At 38.4% G+C, this 23,810-nt stretch overlaps 2 protein-coding genes and 1 long non-coding RNA gene across 3 annotated transcripts in view; 1 reads left to right on the top strand and 2 right to left on the bottom strand.

Moving 5' to 3' along the window:
• LOC121381051 (axonemal 84 kDa protein-like) overlaps positions 1–6,676 on the bottom strand; it is a 32,864-nt gene extending 26,188 nt beyond the window's left edge. The window contains exon 1 of the mRNA XM_041510133.1: positions 6,538–6,676. Within this exon, the coding sequence (XP_041366067.1) occupies positions 6,538–6,594 (57 nt within the window). The 5' untranslated portion in view covers positions 6,595–6,676. The remainder of the gene's footprint in view (positions 1–6,537) is intronic.
• LOC121381052 lies at positions 6,675–9,278 on the top strand. The gene is made up of 3 exons (XR_005959040.1): positions 6,675–6,820; positions 8,406–8,529; positions 9,138–9,278. It is a non-coding gene; the product is annotated as an uncharacterized LOC121381052 (long non-coding RNA).
• A 3,642-nt stretch (positions 9,279–12,920) lies between these two features.
• LOC121382095 lies at positions 12,921–16,594 on the bottom strand. The gene is made up of 2 exons (XM_041511590.1): positions 16,462–16,594; positions 12,921–13,663 (listed from the first exon to the last, which is right to left on the bottom strand). The coding sequence occupies exon 2, from the start codon at positions 13,549–13,551 to the stop codon at positions 13,156–13,158; it is 396 nt and encodes a 131-aa protein (XP_041367524.1). The 5' UTR covers positions 13,552–13,663; positions 16,462–16,594; the 3' UTR covers positions 12,921–13,155.
• Positions 16,595–23,810: the final 7,216 nt, after the last annotated feature.

Below are 23,810 nucleotides of genomic sequence, written 5' to 3'. Positions count from 1 at the left end.
GAACACTTATCTTTGTGATAATTAAATCTAAAACAAAAAACCTGGAAGAAAAAAAGATTTTTACCAAAAGATTTTTATTGAAAGTTGTGCGCACATTTGGAAAAATACATTCTGATCCAAAGCCTTTATTATAAATTCATAAGGCAAGATAAGTCTCCACAGCTATTAATGAGTTGAAATGTACACACACACATACATATACATATATATATATATATATATATATATATATATATATATATATATATATATATATATATATATATATTGTCACAATATGTTGATTATGGTATTTGGAGGTGAAGGTACGGCTATTGGGGTTGGCAGGAGGCCGTTGTATACAATAAAGACTCATGGATATCAGACAGGGAAACATCTTTTACTTAAGGGAAAATACAGGGAATTTTAATTTGAAAATTCTGTGGGTACCCTGCCTTGAGGTCTTACCACTAACAGCTGGCCTCAGACCACAATTAATTTCGCTATATGTTTCTATATAGCCTTAGTGGCTATAACATTTTTATTAATATCAGCAGGCTCGTGAAGTTTTGTATGTACCTTTGCCTGCATGGGGGACACATACCCTGAAAAGGACAACCCCTGTTGTCCAGCTCTTTCTCCCAGCATATTGGTTTAAACAGACACACCCTCTAAACCAGGCCGGAGTACACCCATTTTACACAAAAAGCACTACTTTTGCATGGGCCGGAATTACCACAAACAAGTCTTCAATGTCAACAAGTTACACATGTTTACAAACTACATGCTATCCTCTGTCACTTCAGTCAAACAGTTGCCACTTCATAGCTGTCTGCCATGAAATAATCACAGTCAAACAGCAGACTACTTGCGCGGTCAAATTTCCGGATTTTGGACAACCAAATGGGAAGATAACTGTAATCTGAGGCCTATCAGTCCATTTTCCCCCCTAAAAACTGGCCCACACTAATGCATTCCAATGATATACATATTAAAGCAATGCTCAGTAAGTATCGGGATGTCACCTTTAAACTGAGAGTATATAGAGGCTGTGTTAAAACACCTACCACAGTGCCTTGCCATGGCCAATTTTAGCAATGGAAACTTGAGACACCAACTTCAAAATGTAATAACTTTATCAAATTTTGGAATTTCTTCATACAATGAGCAGCTATTTTTTCTTCTACATATGTTCTATCTGCACACTGTTGTCTTGGAAAGATTTTGAAATATTTAAAGGAAAAAAAAAAAATCAATCATTAGATTTTACTTCATTTTAATTAAATATTAAACTTAAATTTAAATGTTTGAAAAAACTTTAAAATCTAAAACTGTAAAATTTTGCATTTTAGATATGATAAGTGGAGGCTTATTAAAGATATGGTGACTGAATTCATGGTACATTATTTGAAATGTGTCAGAGGGATGGTGAAAGTCACAAAATTGGGACCATTTGCAACAAATTTTTACACACTAATTTCAGGGAAAATTACACATGATAGGCCTCAGATTCAATTTTGACCTGCTGTATTTACTTAATCTACTTCATTTACTGCATTAGACATGTAGCCACTTTGTAAAAGGCAAAAACAGTCCATATAAATGCATATTAATATGAATATGCCCTACAGATGTGTACTTAGGTATACACCATAATATTATTTTTTTGTTGACGACAACTTTGAAAATGAAGATTTTGTCACAAAATGCTGATATAAATCCTACCAAGAAGTACTTGCACCATATTTTTCAGTTTCCAGTGATAACTGTTAACAAGTGTAATCATGTGCCAGTGTCTTGGATACCTCAGTGTAGTATTTCTTGATTGGAAGGATGTTTGTAGTAATGACCACTGAATATGCATTATGGATTATTCTGCCATATGTTTTACAAGCCAAATGTTAACTTTTTTGGCAGATTTTCTGCAATAAACTTGACAAGTGTACCAGCATCTGATTACTGAACACAATAAATAAATACATTCAGACAGCATAGAATATTAGCCTATTAGATTTTCTAAGGATAAAAGACCATTTTTTAAAAATTACTGAAGTGTGTAATTTACATAAATGTAGGTGAAATGTATTATTAGAGTACTTAATCTTGTTAAAAACTGTATACTATTTATTTAAAGTGTTTAATTACATTTAGTAGGGAAATATTCCTTATATTTAGATCTTCTGTCCAATTGCAATAATTGAGAAACTCATTAAAATTCAATATGTAAATTTTTTTTTAAATCTCAATATTGACCAACAAAATCCAACTTTTGCTCTTTTTTACCTAATTATTAGCTCAAAACTGTTAAAGAATATTGCAACAACATGTAGTAACATCAGAGGTCATTTTATGCTATTTTGGAGGATATTGAAATTTAAAAGTTGAAAATTTTAATTTTAATTTTTAATAAATTCAATTTTTTTTTTTTTTAATTTAATAAAATATTTAGAAAATAAATAAATTAGTTTTCATATTCCTTGTGCTATTCACAATCAGTCTGTGTAATTTCACCTCTCTGGTTATAATACTTTCATCAGAATCAAGCATTTAACTGGTGTAATGTGTGAACTATATCAGGCCTCAGACCACAATTAATTTCGCTATATGTTTCTATATAGCCTTAGTGGCTATAACATTTTTATTAATATCAGCAGGCCCGTGAAGTTTTGTATGTACCTTTGCCTGCATGGGGGACACATACCCTGAAAAGGACAACCCCTGTTGTCCAGCTCTTTCTCCCAGCATATTGGTTTAAACAGACACACCCTCTAAACCAGGCCAAAGTACACCCATTTTACACAAAAAGCACTACTTTTGCATGGGCCGGAATTACCACAAACAAGTCTTCAATGTCAACAAGTTACACATGTTTACAAACTACATGCTATCCCCTGTCACTTCAGTCAAACAGTTGCCACTTCATAGCTGTCTGCCATGAAATAATCACAGACTACTTGCACGGTCAAATTTCCGGATTTTGGACAACCAAATGGGAAGATAACTGTAATCTGAGGTCAGCTCCTCATAGTATTGATGCATCCCAGAGACATACCAATGAAACAACTGTTGCATGTATTCACTATTGTATCACCAGGCACAGCTATATGTAGTAATGTACTACAATCAGTGAAGTCCTGGCACGGAATAGTCTGACTCTATTTGCTAATGTGAGACACCCGGGCACAGTGGAACACAAAGTGATTGTGAGAGAGAAGTAACGGATACTGTCTCATCATCTTATAGCTGGGTCAGTATTGTAAAAGAGCTCCTCACCTTACCATCGGCCTATGAGATATTGAACAACCCACCACCAAAGCTCCAATGGATAACAACCCTGAAATGCTACATCACCAGGCCTTGTGCTTTAAGGCAGCCAATTGCCCACACTCACCATTGTTCTTGTAAAGTGTCTTTTAGACGGGCTACTAACAGCCCCCCCCCCCCCCCCCCCCCCCCCCCTTCCCCTGTGCTGGAGGTAGTTTTTGAATTCAGGTAAAAATTATAAACAAATGAGCTGGCCTGAAACTTTTTACTCCATGTATTCCATCATTCTACTCACCAAATTAGTTGTAATTGATGTGAAAATTCATAGTGATTTGTTTGGTATCCTATTTATTAAATAGCTGTTTGGTAATAATTGTAATATCATTAAATGTTATCCAGGCTAAAGATTTTCGAAGCTATGTTGTCACAGTGACAAATGTCAATGCCCATACATAGCCTATGAGTTTAAAAAAAAAAAAAATATATTGTAGAATTCTAAGATAGCTTTGAACTTCCAAGCCAAGATTTGGGCATTTTTGTTTAATTTAGGCAAAAATCGTCCGCTTTCCCTACAAAAATGAGAACCTGTACACCTATGCTAGGTAACATATTGTAACATATAGACAGAATTTAACTAGAGGACACTCAAGCTAATCACAACACAGGTCTGGGCAGGGCACATTAATTTCAGTAATCAGAATGCTATTGTCTATGCAATACAATAAACAGTACATGTACATACTTTGTGTTTTGATTATTGAAACTAGGGACATAATATAAAAGCATATATTTAAAATGGTGTCCCTAATTTATTTTAATTAAAACACCAATTATAGAGCATGCCACAATCCCCAAGTTGGTTGCAGGCCAACCATTGTGAATATTGATAATTGTTCACATCCCCTGTTTAAAAATTCTCTTACACATGTATGGGCCAGCTACAGTGACACCACCAGTCATTTTATACTTGTAAATCATTTAATTTTCACATACCATGCTTAATTAGAGCAAACATTATTTTGTGTCATCCAATACACTTTTATAAAATGATTTGTGAATGCAGTGTAATGTTTTTAAAAGCAACTGAGGAGGTGAGGCAGTTAAATTCAAGGCTAGAAATGAAAAAAAAAATCTACATGCACCAGGTGCATGCTGAAAAAAAAGTTGAATGCACCAAAAATAAGGCAACTTCGTGTTTTTTTTTATACGAAGCTATTCGGAATTATTCGGCAATACCTATATTTATTTATTAACAGTACCGGAACGTTATACAATGCGTTTATTACTGATTCTTGATCAAATTTGAAAATTTCACCCAACGTAAACGCCTTACAGAAATCTTAATAGGCCTATTACAAAAACGTACAAATATTTGTGTTTTGTATTAAGCAAGTTATCAACTTTTTTACGCAATACACAGTACTTGAAAAATATTAGCATTCACCGCGTGCACCCAATTTTAAAAGTTACATGCACACGCAAAAATCAGCATGCACCGGTGCATGTACTAACACTGCATTTCGAGCCCTGAAATTGAGAGGCCAGTGCCTTCCTATCTCCCCGTAATATTTTGGACCTTGTCCTGTTTGAAAAACATAATCCCATAGATATGAAGACACTGTAGCTCACTTAGCACCTTGTTAGTCCGTGTTTCACTCTGGTGTGAGAATCTTGTCAGTTCAGTTTAGTAATGCTAGAAAATACTAATCGCTTAGAAAGCAAGTGATCACTCCCTCTCTCCTCCACACCCATCTGGAAAATTTTAGCAGAGTAAAGTTTTTAATACCTTCTATTTGAAACTTCATGCGATTGCTTGCTTATCACCATTTGAGGAGAGTGATTTACATGGCAAAGACTGAATTATTAATTCACATATACAGGGGTGTTTGTAATCCTTTCCACAATGTACGCCTTTTTTTTCATACTATGAAATTTACTATAAGTTGTTAATTTCTGAGCAGATTGTTTTCTAAGAAATTACACACAAATATAGTAATTTCCAAAACACTTTTACTTTTCTTATGTCAAACCAAACTGAAATTATTTACAAAAAAAGAAGTTTGTTTTGTTTAACAACACCACTAGAGCACATTGAATAATTAATCATTGGCTATTGGATGTCAAACATTTGGTAATTATGACTGGTAGTCATCAGGAAGAAGAAATGTTTTATTTAACGACGCATTCAACACATTTTATTTACGGTTATATGATTAAGGACCACAGAGATATTGAAAGTGGAAACCTGCTGTCGCCACTTCATAGACTACTCTTTTCGATTAGCAGCAAGGGATCTTTAATATGCACCATCCCACAGAGAGGGTAGTACATACCACGGCCTTTGATATACCAGTTGTGGTGCACTGGTAGTCATCGTAGGAAACCTGCTACATTTTTTTTTAATGCAGGAAGGGATCTTTTATATGCACTTTCTCACTTTGTAGGAGGATCAAATGGACTGTAGACTAGGGAGCAATGTTTCTTGGGGAACGGGCTAGCAGGCACAGCGGAAGCAAGTCAACATTGGAAGGGGGGAGGGGCTCACAGATTGAGGACACAAAGTAGTTTCTAGGGTGTTGGGGTATCCTCCCCCACCCCTAAATTTTTTTAAACTAGATATGAAATGCAGTTTCCTGCATTCTACAAGTAAAATTCATCTCAGTCTTAAGATTTACTACCAATAATATTTTTGATTCAGAATTATTGGGGCTTGCTAGCCCCCCCCCCCCCCCCCCCCTCCATCTCCCTCTCCCGCTCCGCCATGCCTAGGGATACGGCCCGGTTTCTTCGCGAGTTCTGAAAACGGAAACTTCATGTACCCAGTTTATTGTTATTGTAAGGGATACCAAGTGACGTCATTGATTACTGACGTCGATCAAATTTACAATTAGCTGTATTACTACAATGCTTCGCCACATTAAAATAACAACCGGTCTACTTACCTTGACCTCTGTCAGAATTGTTCCAAATTCCATATTGAGCAGAACGACGTTTACGCTGGGTTGGTATATTTTTATATTTCATAATTTTAGACAAAATATTAAGTTTAAGTTTTAAAAGATGACTTTTTTTTTTTTTTTAAAGTACCACTCATCAAATAGGCCTATATCGTATTTTAAAAAAGTACCGTTGGATATGTTATATTTATTGTGTACGAAGCCAAAACAAGGGTGCGAAGAGTGGCTGTCATCGACCTTGGGCCAATTTTTTCCCCCATTAAAACCGATGAATTTTTGTAGACACAGTTACTGTGTGCTTGATCGAAAGTGAAGTAACTTAAAACAGTGTACGTACTTTATTGAAGTCGAACAGCAACGTTTTCTTCTTACCCGGTGTTTTTTTCTTCACCATTTTGCTAAAGTAACAAATAGGCCTACTTCTTTCTGCTATTCCAACTAATCCTAGACCTACTCGAAACTGATGACGTCAGGCACGCGCCTTTTGACGTTTGTTGATAGGTCTTCACCGTTCACGTTCGTCGCATTTCAGAAAACGGGACTTCGAAGGCTCCCATTATTTCTGGTTAACAGGTAGTGCACGGGGCACGTTATTACGTCCCTTCGTACTAGCTAACAGGGTAATTGCAAATTATACATTACTTCATTAGCTATTATGTTGCAGTCGTGTTTTTCCCTTCTTTTTGTTTACAATTGTTCGTTTCTGAATTGATATTTGTATTATCAGGCAGCAGGGGGTGGGGGCTTTGGGCTGTAGTGTCCCCCCACCCAATAATTATATTTGTCTGTCTGTCCAACATATAGTTTTTGTTTCGCAATGCCTCAAGATATTGATCTGAATTAAGTGTAGGCCTATAGCTTCATGATATACTGTTACAGATCAAGTGTAGGCCTACATAACAATCGTGGCAAATTCAGGGTCTAGCTCTGGCACTCTCCATATTCGCCAATTCGAACAGTTGGCGAATTTTATTTTGAATTTGGCGAAATAATTTCATACAATAATTGACATTTTGTTAGAAAATAACTGGCTTTCTGTAATTTTTGAAGTTCAATAAATAATTTGGCGAAAAGTTCAACTAACCCAGAGCTAGCGCTGCAAGTTACACATTTTGGACAGAGTTATGGCCAGTGAAATTGGGAATCATGATCATTTCTTTTCCGGACTTTGTTGTAAAGATCCCTTGCTACTAATGGAAAATGTAAGGGGTCTTCTCTGATGACAAATGTTTCACCTCCAATAGCTGATGATAAATAAACCAATGCGATCTAGAGGTTTCGTTAAACAAAACAAACGTTAGTCAGGCGCGGATCCCAAAAGCCGTTGATGCTTTTAAAAACGTATAATTTAAACGTCCGTGACAGGTGGTCGGGATAACTTTGCATTTTTTGGTGTATTTTGTAATATATATATATATATATATATATATATATATATATATATATATATATATATATTGTTTGACCAAAAATAGGGGAGGGGGGGGGGGGGGGCTTGGGCTCCCGCCTGAATCCGCGCCTGTTAGCTTGTTTTGCAATGCTTGAAGATACTGAGCTGAAATCCACGTATAGATTTATCATCTATCGGGTTTCACTTTCATACTAATTTTTCACAAATTTATGGCCTGGAACCTTGGAGATATAATAATTTGTTGGTCCCGGTAGGGACATGTATTGCTTTAACAGTACTCTCAGAATGCTTGTTTATTTATTAATATTTTGTTGTTGTTGTTGGGGGGGGGGGGGGGGGGGGGGGGGGGGGGGGGGGGGGGGGGGGGGGGGGGGGGGGGGGGGGGGGGGGGGTTGAAAAATTTATTTTGGGAAAGTTGTGTTGATAATACTGATATGCTTAGTGTCTTTCGTGAGTGTCTTTTACGTTAAATTTACGTTAATCGTGATTCGTCAATTATCTTTATTTGACACCTAGTAGGCTAGCCGATGTGTTTTTCATATTACGGTGTCGTTAAATATTCGACCCATACCACCACACCCACACTGCACGCGCACCTGGCAGCTTTATAGCATATAATATTAAAAACAGTTTAAATTCATATGTGGTTTTGATCTTTCTGAGTTTGTACACATTTATAATTTGTGACCCCTATTGTTTGGGTGTGCATCTTAGCCAGTACTTTCATACGAGTTTGTTGGATGTTACGAAAGGCCCACATTTACGAAATCCTTCGTATTATTGTTTTCTTTCAGTTGATATATATCGATCAACAGATGTTAGAAGTTTATGACATGGCACCAGAGTACAAGCACATATAGCCGTCACAGAATGAGTGGTCAGCACCTTCGCCCTCAGGTTATTCAGTTGTACAAGAATGTAAGTATTCTTATAGACGGATAAGAAAACAACAACAACAAAACTCCGATTTATGTCACCTGAAAACAGTCCGGGCTCCTATCCTTTTCACAGGATCGAATCTCCTGGTTGGACCCATTCTTTGGTTGATTTTCCCCCGTACCAACCAGTAACCAACGACTGGTATATTAAAGGTCTTAGTATGTGGAAAGTGTTTATAAAAGATAATAGTTAGTACTGTATATTAATGTAACTGAAATTTATCTGGTTGTTTTATTCAGATATTGTGCATGTGCATGGGGTAATTTTGAGCGTGCGTGCGTGTGTGTGTTTGTGTGTGTTGGTCAATGACAGATGGACAAAGATATGTGATATTTATAGTAAAACAAGACAATATATATATAGACAGAGACAGAGACAGAGACAGAGACAGACAGACAGATACATACATACATACATACATACATACATACATACATACATACATACATACATACATACATACATATATATATATATATATATATATAATATACCAGTAGATGTAAATGATAATATCTGTAATCAGTGTTATTATGCACTATTCGAAGGTACAAGTTTATTATTGTACCCATTTTCTATGTTTTCAGCTTCTTCACCTCGGCAAGGAATACCCTAAAGGTTACACCTATTTTCGAGACAAGCTGAAAAATGCTTTCTTAAAAAATAAGGATGTTAGTGAACCCAAAGATATCGAGATACTTTTAGCCCGAGGAGAATATATCATCAAAGAGTTGGAGGCATTGTACATGTTAAGGAAATATCGAACTCTTAAGAAACGATATTACAGTGACTAGTTGTTGGTTTAGTTGGGTTTCTTTTCGACACATTTGCCAGCTGGCGTGCGTTTGTGTGTGTGTGCGTGTTCAACAAATCCACACAACTGCCATCACAACGGGTCCATTATTAACGTGCTTATGAATCTTTGGACAATTATTTTACATGTGTTTTGAGTGGTACAGCAGCAGTTGTTTGAAGTGTATAGTGTTTGTAAACAGTGATCTTGAATTACATTACTTTTAAACATATAATTGCACATTTCTATTTATTGTGTGATTAGTGAAATTTGACAATATCCAATTAATAAAATTGTTACATATTTTCATAGTGTAACTAAGACGTCTTTATTATTATTACTTTCATCCACTTGAGGGACGGGATTTAGCTCGGTCGGTTGAATGATCGCTTGAAATGCTTGCGTCGCAGGATCGAACCACCTCAGTGGATCCATTCAATTGATTGGGTTTTCTCTCGTTCCATCCAGTGCGCCACATCTGGTCAAAGCCCGTGGTTTGTGCTTTCTTGTCTATGGGAAAGTGCATATAAAATATCCCTTGCTGTGTTAGGAAATATGTAGCATGTTTCCTCTGATGACTACGTGTCAGAATTGCCAAATGTTAGACATCCGATAGCTGATGATTAATTAACCAGTGCTCCAGTGGTGTCGTTAAACAAAACACATGGTGTTTTTTTCCAGAAGACTGGATATTCATTAATGTCAGATTTGATTTCTCTATTAGTAATCACATCACACACATTCTTTAATCAGACAGGATTGGAAATGCCATACTCATTAATATACCATTCATGGGACATTAGTTGTAACGAGCAATAACATTGTCTCCTGTAAGGTTTAATTCATGTGACTCATCACATCATGGATAGACACCAAAATAACAGAAGAACTGTACGCCTATTTTAGTTCTCGTATTTGTTTTGTTTTTGTTGGGGTATTTTTTATGGGGTTTTTTGTTGTTGTTGAGGGTGGGACGTAGCCCAGTGATAATGCGTTCGCTTGATGCGCGGTAGGTCTGGGATCGATACTCGTTGGTGGACCCATTGGGCTATTTCTCGCTCCAGCCAGTGCACCACGACTGGTATATCAAAAGCCTCGGTATGTGTTATCCTGTCTGTGGGATGGTGCATATAAAAGATGCCTTGCTGCTAACCAAAAAGAGTAGCCCATGAAGTGGCGACAGCGGGTTTCCTCTCTCAATATATGTGTGGTCCTTAACCATATATGTCCGACGCCATATAACCGTAAATAAAATGTGCTGAGTGCGTCGTTAAATAAAACATTTCCTTTTTTTTGTTTGTTTGGGTTTTTTGGAGGGGGGGGGGGGGCAGATGTCAGTGGAAAATACTAGTATAAAATGAAGGGATTTCGAATACTAATAAAGTGAGAAGGGCAGATTCGCTTTTCAAGCGGATATCAAGGCATACATTAGAAGATGTACTGTATAATCATGAATCAATTTGCTACACAACTCGGCAGACAAAAAACTATGTTGGTCGTATCGTCAATGTTTTCAGTAACATATCGTAGTATCCCCCCCCCCCCCCCCCCCCCGACGCCTATCGCTTACCAGTTCCATCGCCGGTGCGTTCTTGTAATTAGCGACAGTTACAGTACAAGTTATAGCGATGCAATTCTTAAACCTGTCGTGCTTGCCATACGTTAGCGGCAAGCAACATCGCCATCCCGTATGAGCGTGTACGCCTGGCGATATTGGAAAGAAGGATATGTTTTATTTAACGACGCACTCAACACAAATGTATTTACGGTTATATGGCATCAGACATACGGTTAAGGACCACACATATATTGAGAGAGGAAACCCGTTGTCGCCACTTCATGGGCTACTCTTTTTTGACTAGGAACAAGGGATCTTTTATATGCACCATCCCATAGACAGGATAGCACATACCACGGCCTTTGATGTACCACAAACCGACCGCTCATCAAGCGTGCGCTTTACCACTGGACTACGTCTCAATCTGTGGTGATATTAGAACACACATCAGTGGTAGACAAATCTAATTAAAATTAGCTCCACTATTACATGTGGATCTAACAGCAGCCCGTTGGAGCTCATGTCCAGTAGACCTTTCATTCGATCAATCAAAACCTTACTTGCAAAATCATGCCAGTGATTTGAAAAGAATTAAACAACATTCGGGATTATGCCGATGGTATACGAAATTATTCGGGTGAATTACGAAGTATGCCGGAAACTAATTTCAATATAAAATTCGTTTCAAGACGAAAAAAAACCCGTGATGGTATAGCCATAAAATCTGTTTATACTAGTATACAATCCAGTTTATTGCTGCACTTTTCCACCTGTTTTTTTTTTCAATGTTGAAATAGACCAACAAGTTCGCCTATTGCATAAATAGTCTCGACCGATATTTTTAGAATTTGTATGCTCCCGAATAACGTTATAAAAGGCAAAGTTTAATTGGTCGATATTTAAATTGTTATTTATAGATTAAATGTCACCTGGACATGGGAGTCCATGCAATGCTGTTAGATCTACTGGTCAATCTAATTAAAATTAGCTCCACTATTACATGTGGATCTAACAGCAGCCAGTTGGAGCTCATGTCCACCAATCAAAACCTTACTTGCAGAATCATGCCAGTGATTTGAAAATAATTTGAAAACATTCCGAATTGTCCTGAGGGTAATCGATATGTTTCGTTTGAATTACGAATGCCTTAAAACATGTTGTATTTTATAAAATAAATAATTTATAATGTAAAACTGAAGACTGGTTTAGTTTTCAGTTTTTTTAATAAATAAATAATTTGTAATGTAAAATTGAAGACTGATAACACATCGCGTACGTATTGGTATGGTTCGCTGTACTGCGGCCACTAAAATAGACTCGCCCGATATTTTTAGAATTACTATGCTCCCAAATAACGTTATAAAAGGCGAACTGTGATTGGTCAGTATTTAAGTTATTATTTACAGACGAAATGTTACTTGGACATTGGAGACTACGCAGTGTTGTTAGCAATCTGATTAATTCACATGAAACATGTCCTATACAATCAGGATAATTCGGAATGTTTTCAAATTATTTTCAAATCACTGGCATGATTCTGCAAGTAAGGTTTTGATTGGTGGACATGAGCTCCAACTGGCTGCTGTTAGATCCACATGTAATAATGGAGCTAATTTTAATTAGATTGACAATAGCAATACGTACGGGATGGGTTATCAGTCTTCAATTTTACATTACAAATTATTTATTTTATAAAATAAAACATGTTTTAAGGTATTCGTAATTCACACGAAATATGTCGTATACCCTCAGGATAATTCGGAATATTTTCAAATTATTTTTAAATCACTGGCATGATTCTGAAAGTAAAGTTTTGATTGGTGGACATGAGCTCCAACTGGCTGCTGTTAGATCCACATGTAATAGTGGAGCTAATTTTAATTAGATTGATCTACTGGTGAGATTAGTAGAGCTAATTTTAATCAGATTGGCGGTAGACGTAAGTTTCTTTATTTAGTTCGGTGTAGTATTTTGTCTATATATCTAAACTATTATAAACTTTAAACAAAAAACATTTCATACTGTAAAAGAATGCATTTATTCATATGTATGCCAGATTACAAGACGTCCAGTATGTCGGCCTGCTCTGATGACGTGAACCCAATAATTGCTAGGGTGTCGTTAAACATTCATTCATTCATTCATTTATTCATCCATTAATTTTAAACCAAACAGACCACGCCGGAGACCAGTCAAGTAATTTGCGAATATTGGCATCGGTCGCTGTCAGTGAACACGGGGCTGCATGGTCTTTTTATGCTTGTACAACGGAGCCGTACGTGTCCGTGCTGTCGTGCCGCACCCTCCCCCGCCTCCGACTGCGTCCTATGGGAATACCACAGATACACGCGCCGAAACAGGTGTTGTCCCACTGTCCCTCGTCTACACAGCAGATGATGTCCCGACACCACGTGATGCACAGCGAGCACGGGAAGACGAGACACAGGCCGAACCACAGGCACATGAGCACACACATGCGACACATGTCCTTGTCCCACGGGTAATACCACCGGTCGTCCTTGCCCTCGCGCACGTATCTGTCGTAGCTGGATTCCTCGTGGGTTGTTGCGCTGCTGGTCGGTTGTGTGACTTGGATGACTGGACTCGCAGTTTCAGGTGAACCATTAGGTACAGAGTCGTGTCCTGACATTATACTTTTGATTCGTTTTCCATCAGTTTGATACTTGAATCACGATTTTCTTTAAGTTGTCTACTTTCTTTTAATATACTAGTGCCATATGCATATATACATGTACATGATGCTGAAACAAACAAAAAATACTGATTATCAGAAATGACCCGAGAATAGTGTATTTAAAACAAAAAACAACAACAATAAAACACTCAAAATTAAAATACCAAACCAAACGCGCGCGCGCGCACGCACACACACGCACACGCACACGCACGCACACACACACACAGAGATACCACCACCACCACTAAAAAACCCCAAACGATGCCCACAAGCCAAAATTGTCACCAGAACCCATCTACAAGACTTGTGGAATTTACGATACCCATTTTCGGGGGTGGGGTGAGGGGTGGGATTAGAATGACCAAATTAATGATTTTGGATATCCATGTGTCTAGGAAGCTTCCAACCAAATTTAATAGGAAATGGTTTAGTAGCTATGAAGAAATTGAATTTTAAATGTATTATTTTTATATATACAACTCTATAGTAATATTCACCCCTCTTCAGGTGACCTAACATTAATTATATTCACAACTTATGAACCATCTAATGACTTTTACCTATATGAATACTATTCAATTATAGCATTTCTGCAGGTCGAGAAGATTGTTTTTTAAAATGGCTTAATTTTTTTCTCTTTTGGGCTCCGCCCACTCATTCCTGAGGATTTTAAAACTATTGATTTTGTTCTACTTTTGAACCCCATCCTTCAGGCCCCTGAGGAGAGGGGGTGGGGGTGTCAAAATGACCAAATTCACAATTTTTATTTCTCCATGAGTCGAGAACGCTACCCATTTAGTTGAAAATGGTATTGTAGATCTGCAGAAATACTACTGGGCTATGCCCCGCCTCCTGTTTTTTAAAAATTTGAATGGGAGTTCTTTCAATTGTCTGTGGGATGGTGCATATAAAAGATCCCTTGCTGCTAATGGGAAAATGTAGCGGATTTCCTCTCTAGTCAAAATTACCAAATATTTAACATTCAATAGACGATGATTAATAAGTCAATGGACTCTAGTGGTGTCGTTAGACAAAACAAACTGTTTTCAGCTGTCAATGCTTAAATCCATTTGTATATCAAAAGATAGGTTCTGGGACTGAGTGAAGGTTATTATAGTTTGTTTCATCAAATCATTGCACCTTTTTAATTTTTATTATAGAAATTATATAATTTACCCATGCCGACACTCATCTGTCAATATCAAACAACGTAGGACAACTATAACTATGTATTGTAAAACATAAGCAAGCAATATAATCATATACAATTTAACTACATACGATTAAAAATATATTTAATTATATCCAGGGAGAATCCAGTGGATGGGGTGGGGAGGGTCGAGCGGATATTTAAATATGAAGGCTCGTAATTTTGTGATATTTGAATTTTTTTGCCCCTAAAACCGTTACTAGACTGAAAATAGGTAGGGCGGAAGATCAAACGGAACATTGTTTTGAAACACTAGTGTGATGCTTTTGTCATGCAAATAGAGCTCTATATATTAACAGTAGAAATAACTTTCATTCAGAACACACAGAGATTTGTTTTAAAGTGACAGGCCCTAATTTTTAAAAACTACGGCAGATTTTTCACTATTAGAGCCGTTTTTGAATCCTGAAATCATACTTTACTTATATTTCATTGTTCATATTATCCATTTCCGTACATCCGAAGTTTTTTTGGTCATCCTGGTGTTAATACTATCACAAAATGCTATTTTCCCCATCTTTTTAAAAACGCACGTGCGTCTGAGAAGTAATGGTTATGTAGTAGAGTTTTAGTCTATTCTTCAGGATATTTCACCGTATCAACGTCACAGACTCTTGTTTCACTCTGTTGTAACTTTATCCAAATGTGTTGCAGGTTTGTAAATTAACTAGGGTCTGCGCCTTTAAATTAAAATAAGCAGAGGGACGTAGCCCAGTGGTAAAGTGTTCACTTGATACTTGATATGTCTGGGATCGATCCCCTTCGGTGGGCCCATTGGGCTATTTCCCGTTCCAGCCAGTTCACCATGACTGGTATACCAAAGGCCGTTGTATGTGCTCTCCTGTCTGTAGGGTGGTGCATATAAAAGAATACTTGCTACTAATGGAAAAAAGGTACAGGTTTTCTCTCAAAGACTATACCTATGTCAAAATTACCAAATAATTATGAGACATCCAATAGCCGATGATTAATAAATCAAAGTGCTCTAGTGGTGTCGTTAAACAAAACAAACTTTAAAATTGAAATAATTAAACTTCGTGCCTTTTAGATGAATGATTATATATAAATTTGTCAGGGTTTAAGTATACATGTATGTGAAGAAAAACAGTAATGAATAGGAATCAACACCAAAAAACCCCAAACACAACTGGCTAGCTCGAGTCAGCTCCAGCCCTACCCCTTATATCATTATCAATAAGGGATAGGGCTGCAGGTGACTCGAGTTAGTTACTAGCCTATATGATATAATATGTTGCATGTTTTTCTATCTTCAGCAGGCCCATAGGAACTGTTTAGATCTCTAAGGTGTGTGTGTGTGGGTGTGGGGGGGGGGGGGGTGTCACAACCTATAGGGGAGGGGCCACAGTCCCTAGTAGGGGTGTAGTCCGAATCGTACCTAGAAAATGTGTAGGGGTGCACAAGCCACATGTTTAACTTTATTTATATACATTGGGGGTGGGGAGCGGGGCTACATTTTCGTCGTCCCCAGCACCCCTCTCCCTATCTCCTGTTCCTACTGGCCTGTTCAAGTAAAATCAGTTACCATTATATCTGTTCAGTATTTACAAATTAACAAATCAGTTTGTACGCACTGAACACGAACCAAAGAGGCTACGACATAATATATTCACGTATAAAAAAAATCGTATTACCTGCGAGTTGATATTGTTTAGTCACGTGACATGACAACTACAAACAGAAGTGTGTTCAGGAGGTCGAGCGCTCGCGAACTATTTGACTTTGCACCATCGTCATCTATCAGTTTTCTAACGTCAGGCGTAGAAATCTCATACCCGAGCAACCGCGATCGCTTGCTCTCCTGAACGCGCATCAGGTGAAGGCCAAGTTAGGGCGAGTTACTCTGTCACAATAACAAACCGATTGTCGATCCTGTCTTTGGTTACAAAATGTCACAATAGTCTGAGTGTTTCAAAGCCATAGGCCATCAGTAATCGGTATTTTTTTGTATTTTTTTAACGCCCATAGACGCGGGGATAGGTGGGGCAAAGGTGGCAGGTGCCAACTCTGGATAATTCAGGAGGCAGACGTGTAGAAGTTTTGCCCTCTTGAAAATAAATCCAATTTCAAGTTCCATGTTAAATAGCCCGAGTACACCGACTATATGATCTTTCATTCCAGCCAGCGCACCACAACTGGCATATCAAATGCCGTGGTATATACTACCCTGTCTGTGGGATCGTGCATATAAAAGATCCCTTGCTACTAATCGAAAAGAGTAGCCAATGAAGTGGCGACAGCGGGTTTCCTTTCTCAATATCTGTGTGGTCTTTAACCATATGTCTGACGCCATATAACCGTAAATAAAATGTGTTGAGTGCGTCGTTAAATAAAACATTTCCTTCCTTCCGTCTGACTATAAGAGAAATAGACGGACATTTGGACAGTTATCAATGCTGGCCGTCAGAGTCCAACATATATAAATTCTGCGCAATCTCTGTCTACCAAACGGTAGTCAAAGATTCCCGCTCTAATACAACAACAATCTTATGTTTGACGTTACATACCTTTACATCGATCATTTTCGATCTCTCTGATAACTTTTTTTTCACATATTAATCACTAATACACACGATACAGGAAGAAACCCGTCAGTAAATACGTATTTAACTTGAACATTATTGAAAGGGGGTGTTCTAATATATTTATTTTTGTGCAGAGAAATCATGACTCAACCCTCCTTTAACGTTCACTCTCCACAAACTAGACCCCCCCCCCCCCCCCCCACACCCTACTAAAATTCCTTCACATGGGCCCATAGTTCGCTGTCCAGCTGAAGAATTAGTCCAGGTCTCCGTTCCACGAAAGAATTGTAGCTAAGGTTAATTGTAGTGACTTAAGGTGAGTTTTACAACTGGCACCGTAAACTTTACAGCCGTTCCACAAAGCAACCTTACGGTAGTCGAAGGCTAAGTGCCCCTTTAATGATTAAAATCTTATTTCCGCAAAGTGCGAATTAGTTAAATAATAAATTGGTTACTGACTTTTCGGAAGATCTTGGATGTATTCATTAGTATCGCACATCCATGAAGTATGCATAAGACATGATAGTTCTCTCCCGTACTTTCGTGTGAAGGTCATATGGACTAGAATGTTTTTCATCGAACGCCGAGTTTCATAAAAGGTATTTGGTATATATTAGATCCATTTTTACACAAAAAGTTAATATCCTTCTTAGAAAATGACTAAATCATCATTTAACTGCCATTTGACAGCTACGTTAGCAGCTTACAACTGCCTCGTACCTGTTGTTCTGGGCTCGTCTGTCCAGGACAGTGTGTTAGTTGTTAGTTGCTTAGTGGTTAGTAATGGAGAAAGGGTGTTTTGGCTTTACACCTACCCAATGAGTCGTTAAAACTCACTCTGGGTGGGAGCCAGTACCGCCTGCGAACCCTGTACCTTCCAGCCTTATGTCCAATGGCTTAATCACGACGCCTCCGAGGCCGGTTGTAAATGTTCACAGTAATTTACGACGATAGTAGGCTAAGCTACGCCGCGTCGTGGAACGGGCTCGCGATCGTAGAAAAAAATTGAGGCGATGTTAGGTATTAGATAGTAGTGCTAAGATCGCTTCGTGGAACGGGGCCCAGATGGGCAGACCTTGTGGACACTTGCAGACCTCGTAAACACTTGTAAACAGACCTCGTGGACACCGTGGATACTTGCAGACCTCGTGGACACTTGCAGACCTCGTGGACACTTACAGACTTCGTGGACACTTACAGACCGCATGGACACTTATAGACCTCTTGGACACTTGCAGACCTCTTGGACACTTACAGACCTCGTGGACACCTCCTGGACACTTGCAGACCTTTTGGACACTTACAGACCTCGTGGACACTTGCAGACCTCGTGGACACTTACAGACCTCGTGGACACTTGCAGACCTCGTGGACACTTACAGACTTCGTGGACACTTACAGACCGCATGGACACTTATAGACCTCTTGGACACTTGCAGACCTCTTGGACACTTACAGACCTCGTGGACACCTCCTGGACACTTGCAGACCTTTTGGACACTTACAGACCTCGTGGACACTTGCAGACCTCGTGGACACTTACAGACCTCGTGGACACTTGCAGACCTCTTGGACACTTGCAGACCTCGTGGACACGTACAGACCTCTTGGACACTTGCAGCCCTCTTGGACACTTACATACCCCGTGGACACTTACAGACTTCGTGGACACTTACAGACCTCTTGGATGCTTGCAGACCTCGTGGACACTTACAGCCCTCTTGGACACTTACAGACCTCGTGGACACTTGCAGACCCCGTGGACACTTACAGCCCTCTTGGATACTTGCAGACCTCGTGGACACTTACAGACCTCTTGGATACTTACAGACCTCATGGACACTTGCAGACCTCTTGGACACTTGCAGACCTCGTGGACACTTACAGACCTTGTGGACACTTGCAGACCTCGTGGACACGTGCAGACTTCATGGACATTTGGGCTTTGGGGCGAGACGTTCCCCAGTGGTAAAGCTTTCGCCTGATGCAAGGTAGGTCTAGGATCGATCCCCATCGATGGGCCCATTGAACTATATCTCGGTCAGCCAATGCTTCACAACTGTATAGCAAAGGTCTTGGTATGTGCTATCTGCATGTAAAAGATCCCTTGTTGTTAATCGAAGAGTAGTCAATTAAGTGGCTGCTTCAGGTTTTCTTTTTCAATATCAGTGTGGTTCTTTACTATATGTCCGACGCCATATAACCGTAATTAAAATATGTTGAGCGTGTCATTAAATAAAACATCCCTTCTTTCCTTCCGGTCGAAGAAATGACATCTCGGCCAAGCTGTCATCGACGGCAACGAGTCAAACGGTTTTTTATTTATTTATTTATTATTATTATTATTATTATTTTATTGTTTTAATTAATAACTTTTTCAGATGTTTGATGAAGAGTGACTTTTATATTGTTTAATAAGAATGTTTCTTATGCATTTTATTGTATATCTATTACGTATAATATACCTGTATGTTTTACTGTTGACAATTTTATGTGTAGTCTCTCATAACTCCATACGGAGTGGCCTTTATATTGTTTATCCCCGTTAGATGGTGCATATAAAATATCCCTTGCTGATAATCGAAAAGAGTAGCCCATGAAGTGGCAACAGCGGGTTTCCTCCCTCAATATCTGTGTGGTCCTTTACCATGTGTCTGACGCCATATAACCGTAAATAAAATGTATTGAGTGCGTCGTTAAATAAACCATTTCATTTCATTATATTGTTTATTAGGGGCATACCATAGTTTTAAACACTACAGCGTATTTTTCACTATTAAAACCGTTTTTAATAATTTAAATTAGGAGTAATTACATTTTATTATTTAGAATATTCATTTTCATACACCTGAAGTGGTTCTGGTCATCCAGGATTTTGTAATGACCCAAAATGCATTTTTAATTCTAAAAACGTAAATTAGTCTGAAAAGTAATGGTTATCGAGACCGGCTCTAAGTCTATTTTTAGACGATATTTTCAGGTTTAAACATCACAAACTTCAGCTTTTTTGTTATAACCTTATCGAAACTTACTGTCCATTTTCACATGCTAAAACTAGGGTCAGCGCCTATAAGAATGTTTTTCATGTGTTTTACTGTATACTATATATTGGGAGAGAAATTAATAAAATATGTCTGTCTGTGCCTGTGTGTCTGTATGTGTCTGTCTGTCTGTCTACGTTACATTGACCATCCGAAGAATCTGCTTTGTCCATGTAAATAATGAATTGTGCTAAATCAAATTGTACTGTTCAATGATCATTATGTGTGAGTCACAACTGTTTTTAAACAAAAGAAAATTTGCGTTTTATTTTATTATTATTATTTATTTATTTAGTTTTTGTGACACCTCCTCCCCCCCCCCCCCCCCCCCCCCCCGCTTTAGTATGTTTATTAAGTTTTATTTTGTTGTTACATACGATAATGGGGAGAGGGTACACATACAGTACACCACAATCAGTAATAGTCAAATACATTTGTGTATGGGATGGAGGGCCCTCGGGACCCCCCCCCCCCCCCCCCCCCCCCCCCCCCCCCCCCCCCCCCCGTCCTGGAGCAAATCTTCGAATTCGAGCAAAATGAACTGGCCTGAAACCTTTTCATAATGTATTTGCATCATACTCCTCATAATATTGTGGCATATCCAGAAAATATATTGGGGGGGGGGGGGGCAATGACATGAGGCAGAAATCCAAGGGAACTTTGGGGGAGGTTTGGAGGTGGAACGTAAATTTTTTTTAAATTAATATATAATAAAATTTTAACTGTCGCAAAATTCAGGGAGGGCCCAGGCCCCTGGCCCCCTCCCCTAAATCCGTAATAAATGCATGGTGATTCGTTTGGAACCCCATATAGCTGTTTCGCAATAATGCAATCTGACTGGTCATCTCCGCTGGTCTATACCTGTTACCTGTGGATTTAAGAGCATTCCGTTGAAAGGCAAGTCCAAAACGCTTTCATTCGACCAGTCAGAACTTTACTTTACTACGGTGGTATATTTTGGGGACACATTTTTTGTTTTACTTTTAAAAAGCGGGAACTTGCGATTTATTATCTAGAAATCTTGACTTGTTATATCGAGTGTTCAACTTCTGATGAGATTTCGAAATATTTTCTCGAGATCTCCACTTATTATTTCAAGTTCTTGACCTGTTATTTCGAGCTCTTGATTTTCCCTATGTCACTGAACATACATACGTACGTGATGACAGAAATAAGTCAAGAACTCAATGTAATAAGTTTAGAGCTCGAGATAACAGGTCGATCGCTCGACAATATAAGTCGAGATTTCGTGATAATAAGTTAACATCTCAAGATAAGGCCGGCTTTCCATTAACGTGATCTGCGCCCGAAAATGTGAATTCCATATCTGCATTGGTAGAAGATCGCAGTTATTTATTAATCTTCAGCTGAGATTTATGCATGCCAGGCCCTGGCATTCTAAAAGCCCACCTATGGTTTAAAAATAAAGAAAGATAAGGTATTTTTAGTCTCAAGAGAATTACAGATAGGGTCATTATTATAAAGAGGACTCATTTTTCTCTTACTTTCATCATAACGTGCCCAAACTGCATGATTTTGTGTGCATCTTTGACAATGTTCACACCTATACAAATCACAGGTCCACACCCACAGCTAAACCGTTTGCACTCATGGTGAAAAACTAAATGCCATTTTTAGAAAAGAACTCCTCGGCTATTACTAAACTTAAGAATTTACGTCATATTCCAAATAATTACCCTTCAAACATGGATTTATGCAAAAACAACAATTGATCTATTTTCGCGATAGGGTAAACAGAATCGTATTGATGGAAGCAGGCCTAATAAGTAAGTATAAGTAAAAAAAAGAAGTGTGTCCTAAATATACACTCATAGTATATTTAGGTCTCACTTATTTGTACTTCTTGAATGGTGGAAATATTATTTCAAGTGCTTTACTTGACTTATTATCTAGAGCTCTCAACTTACTATCTTGAGACAACACATTTTCTCAACTAATTAACTTGATAGCTGGATTTACTAAGTCGAGCTCTCTACTTTTTTGTTGTGCTCTCGACTTATTATTTTGAGCCCTTGACTTATCTCGAGCTCTCAACTTCTGCATCAGGACTGTACAGTCAAAAAGAGAATTACAAAAGAAAAAAAAATATGTGATGACGAGTTAATATGTCGATAGCTCGAGTTAATAAGTTAAGAGTTCTAGATAATAAGTCGAGAGTTTGCATTCTTTAAAGTAAGAAAGAACACCCCCTCCCCTAAAAAACCCAGCGTGTGACCTAAATATACAATCATAGTCTTATTATCTCTGGATCTCGACTTCTGCATCAGGACTGTACAGCCAAAAAGAGAATTGAAATGAAAACGACGTGATAACAAGAGTTAACATGTTGAGCGGTCGACACATTAAGCCCATAGCTTGAGATAAGACGTGACAACAAGTTAATTGTTGAGCGGTCGACACATTAAGCCCATAGCTAGAGATGAGACGTGATAACAAGAGTTAACACGTTGAGCGGTCGACACATTAAGCCCATAGCTTGAGGTGAAACGTGATAACAAGAGTTAACATGTTGAGCGGTCGACACATTAAGCCCATAGCTTGAGATGAGACGTGATAACAAGAGTTAACATGTTGAGCGGTCGACACATTAAGCCCATAGTTTGAGATAATGAGTCGAGAGTTTGACATAAGTCGAGAACTCGAGATAATAAAAAGTGTTTTTAACATTTGTTTGCCGATACCACTAGAGTGCATTGATATGACAAACTGTTACATTGGATACTTCTGACATATAGTCTCAGAGAAAACTAACTACATTTTCCCATTAGCCACAGGCCAGCACGTACCACGGCCTTTGATATACCAGTAGTGGGACACTGGTTGGGGCAGGGGAAAAACAGAGAATGGTCCACTGAGGAGGTTCGATTCTGCGACCAAAGCACGCCAGGCGACCGCTCTACACACACACACACACACACACACACACACATATATATATATACTCTTCAAAAAAAGAAACGCATAGAGCATATTTTTCATAACATTAATTTTGAAATAACACAATAGTGAATGTTTTAGTATTATCTTATTCTATAGCTAGTGGATATGATATCATGCAATTCTGAAGCTGACAAAACGCATGATTTGACGTCAGCACGTGCAAATATGTTTTTCACAATAACCATAATAATGGTTGCAGAGCTCACATTTATCACGTACAAAGCATGCACGTACAGCACGTGCACTACCCTTTGACAGAAAATTGAGTTACATTCACACACGCATTATCGATAGTGTCGCTACGTAACGTTGAAATTATGCCCAGGCTGACAGAACCACAATGTAACAACGCAATTGGCCGGATGGAAGCCGAGGAATCGCAATCAACAGTTGCACGTTTTTTCAACACAACTGAAGTGTCACGTGACCGCCCCAGATCCGGTCGTCCCAGAGTTA

This window comes from Gigantopelta aegis, chromosome 9, assembly GCF_016097555.1.
Source record: "Gigantopelta aegis isolate Gae_Host chromosome 9, Gae_host_genome, whole genome shotgun sequence".
NCBI lineage: Eukaryota > Metazoa > Mollusca > Gastropoda > Neomphalida > Peltospiridae > Gigantopelta > Gigantopelta aegis.
The sequence above is the reverse complement of the archived record's forward strand: the minus strand, read 5'-3'. Positions and strand labels throughout refer to the sequence as shown.

What these genes read in the sequence shown, in the direction of transcription:
- LOC121382095 (XM_041511590.1), bottom strand. Translation starts at nt 13,551, where the DNA reads ATGTCAGGACACGACTCTGTACCTAATGGTTCACCTGAAACTGCGAGT.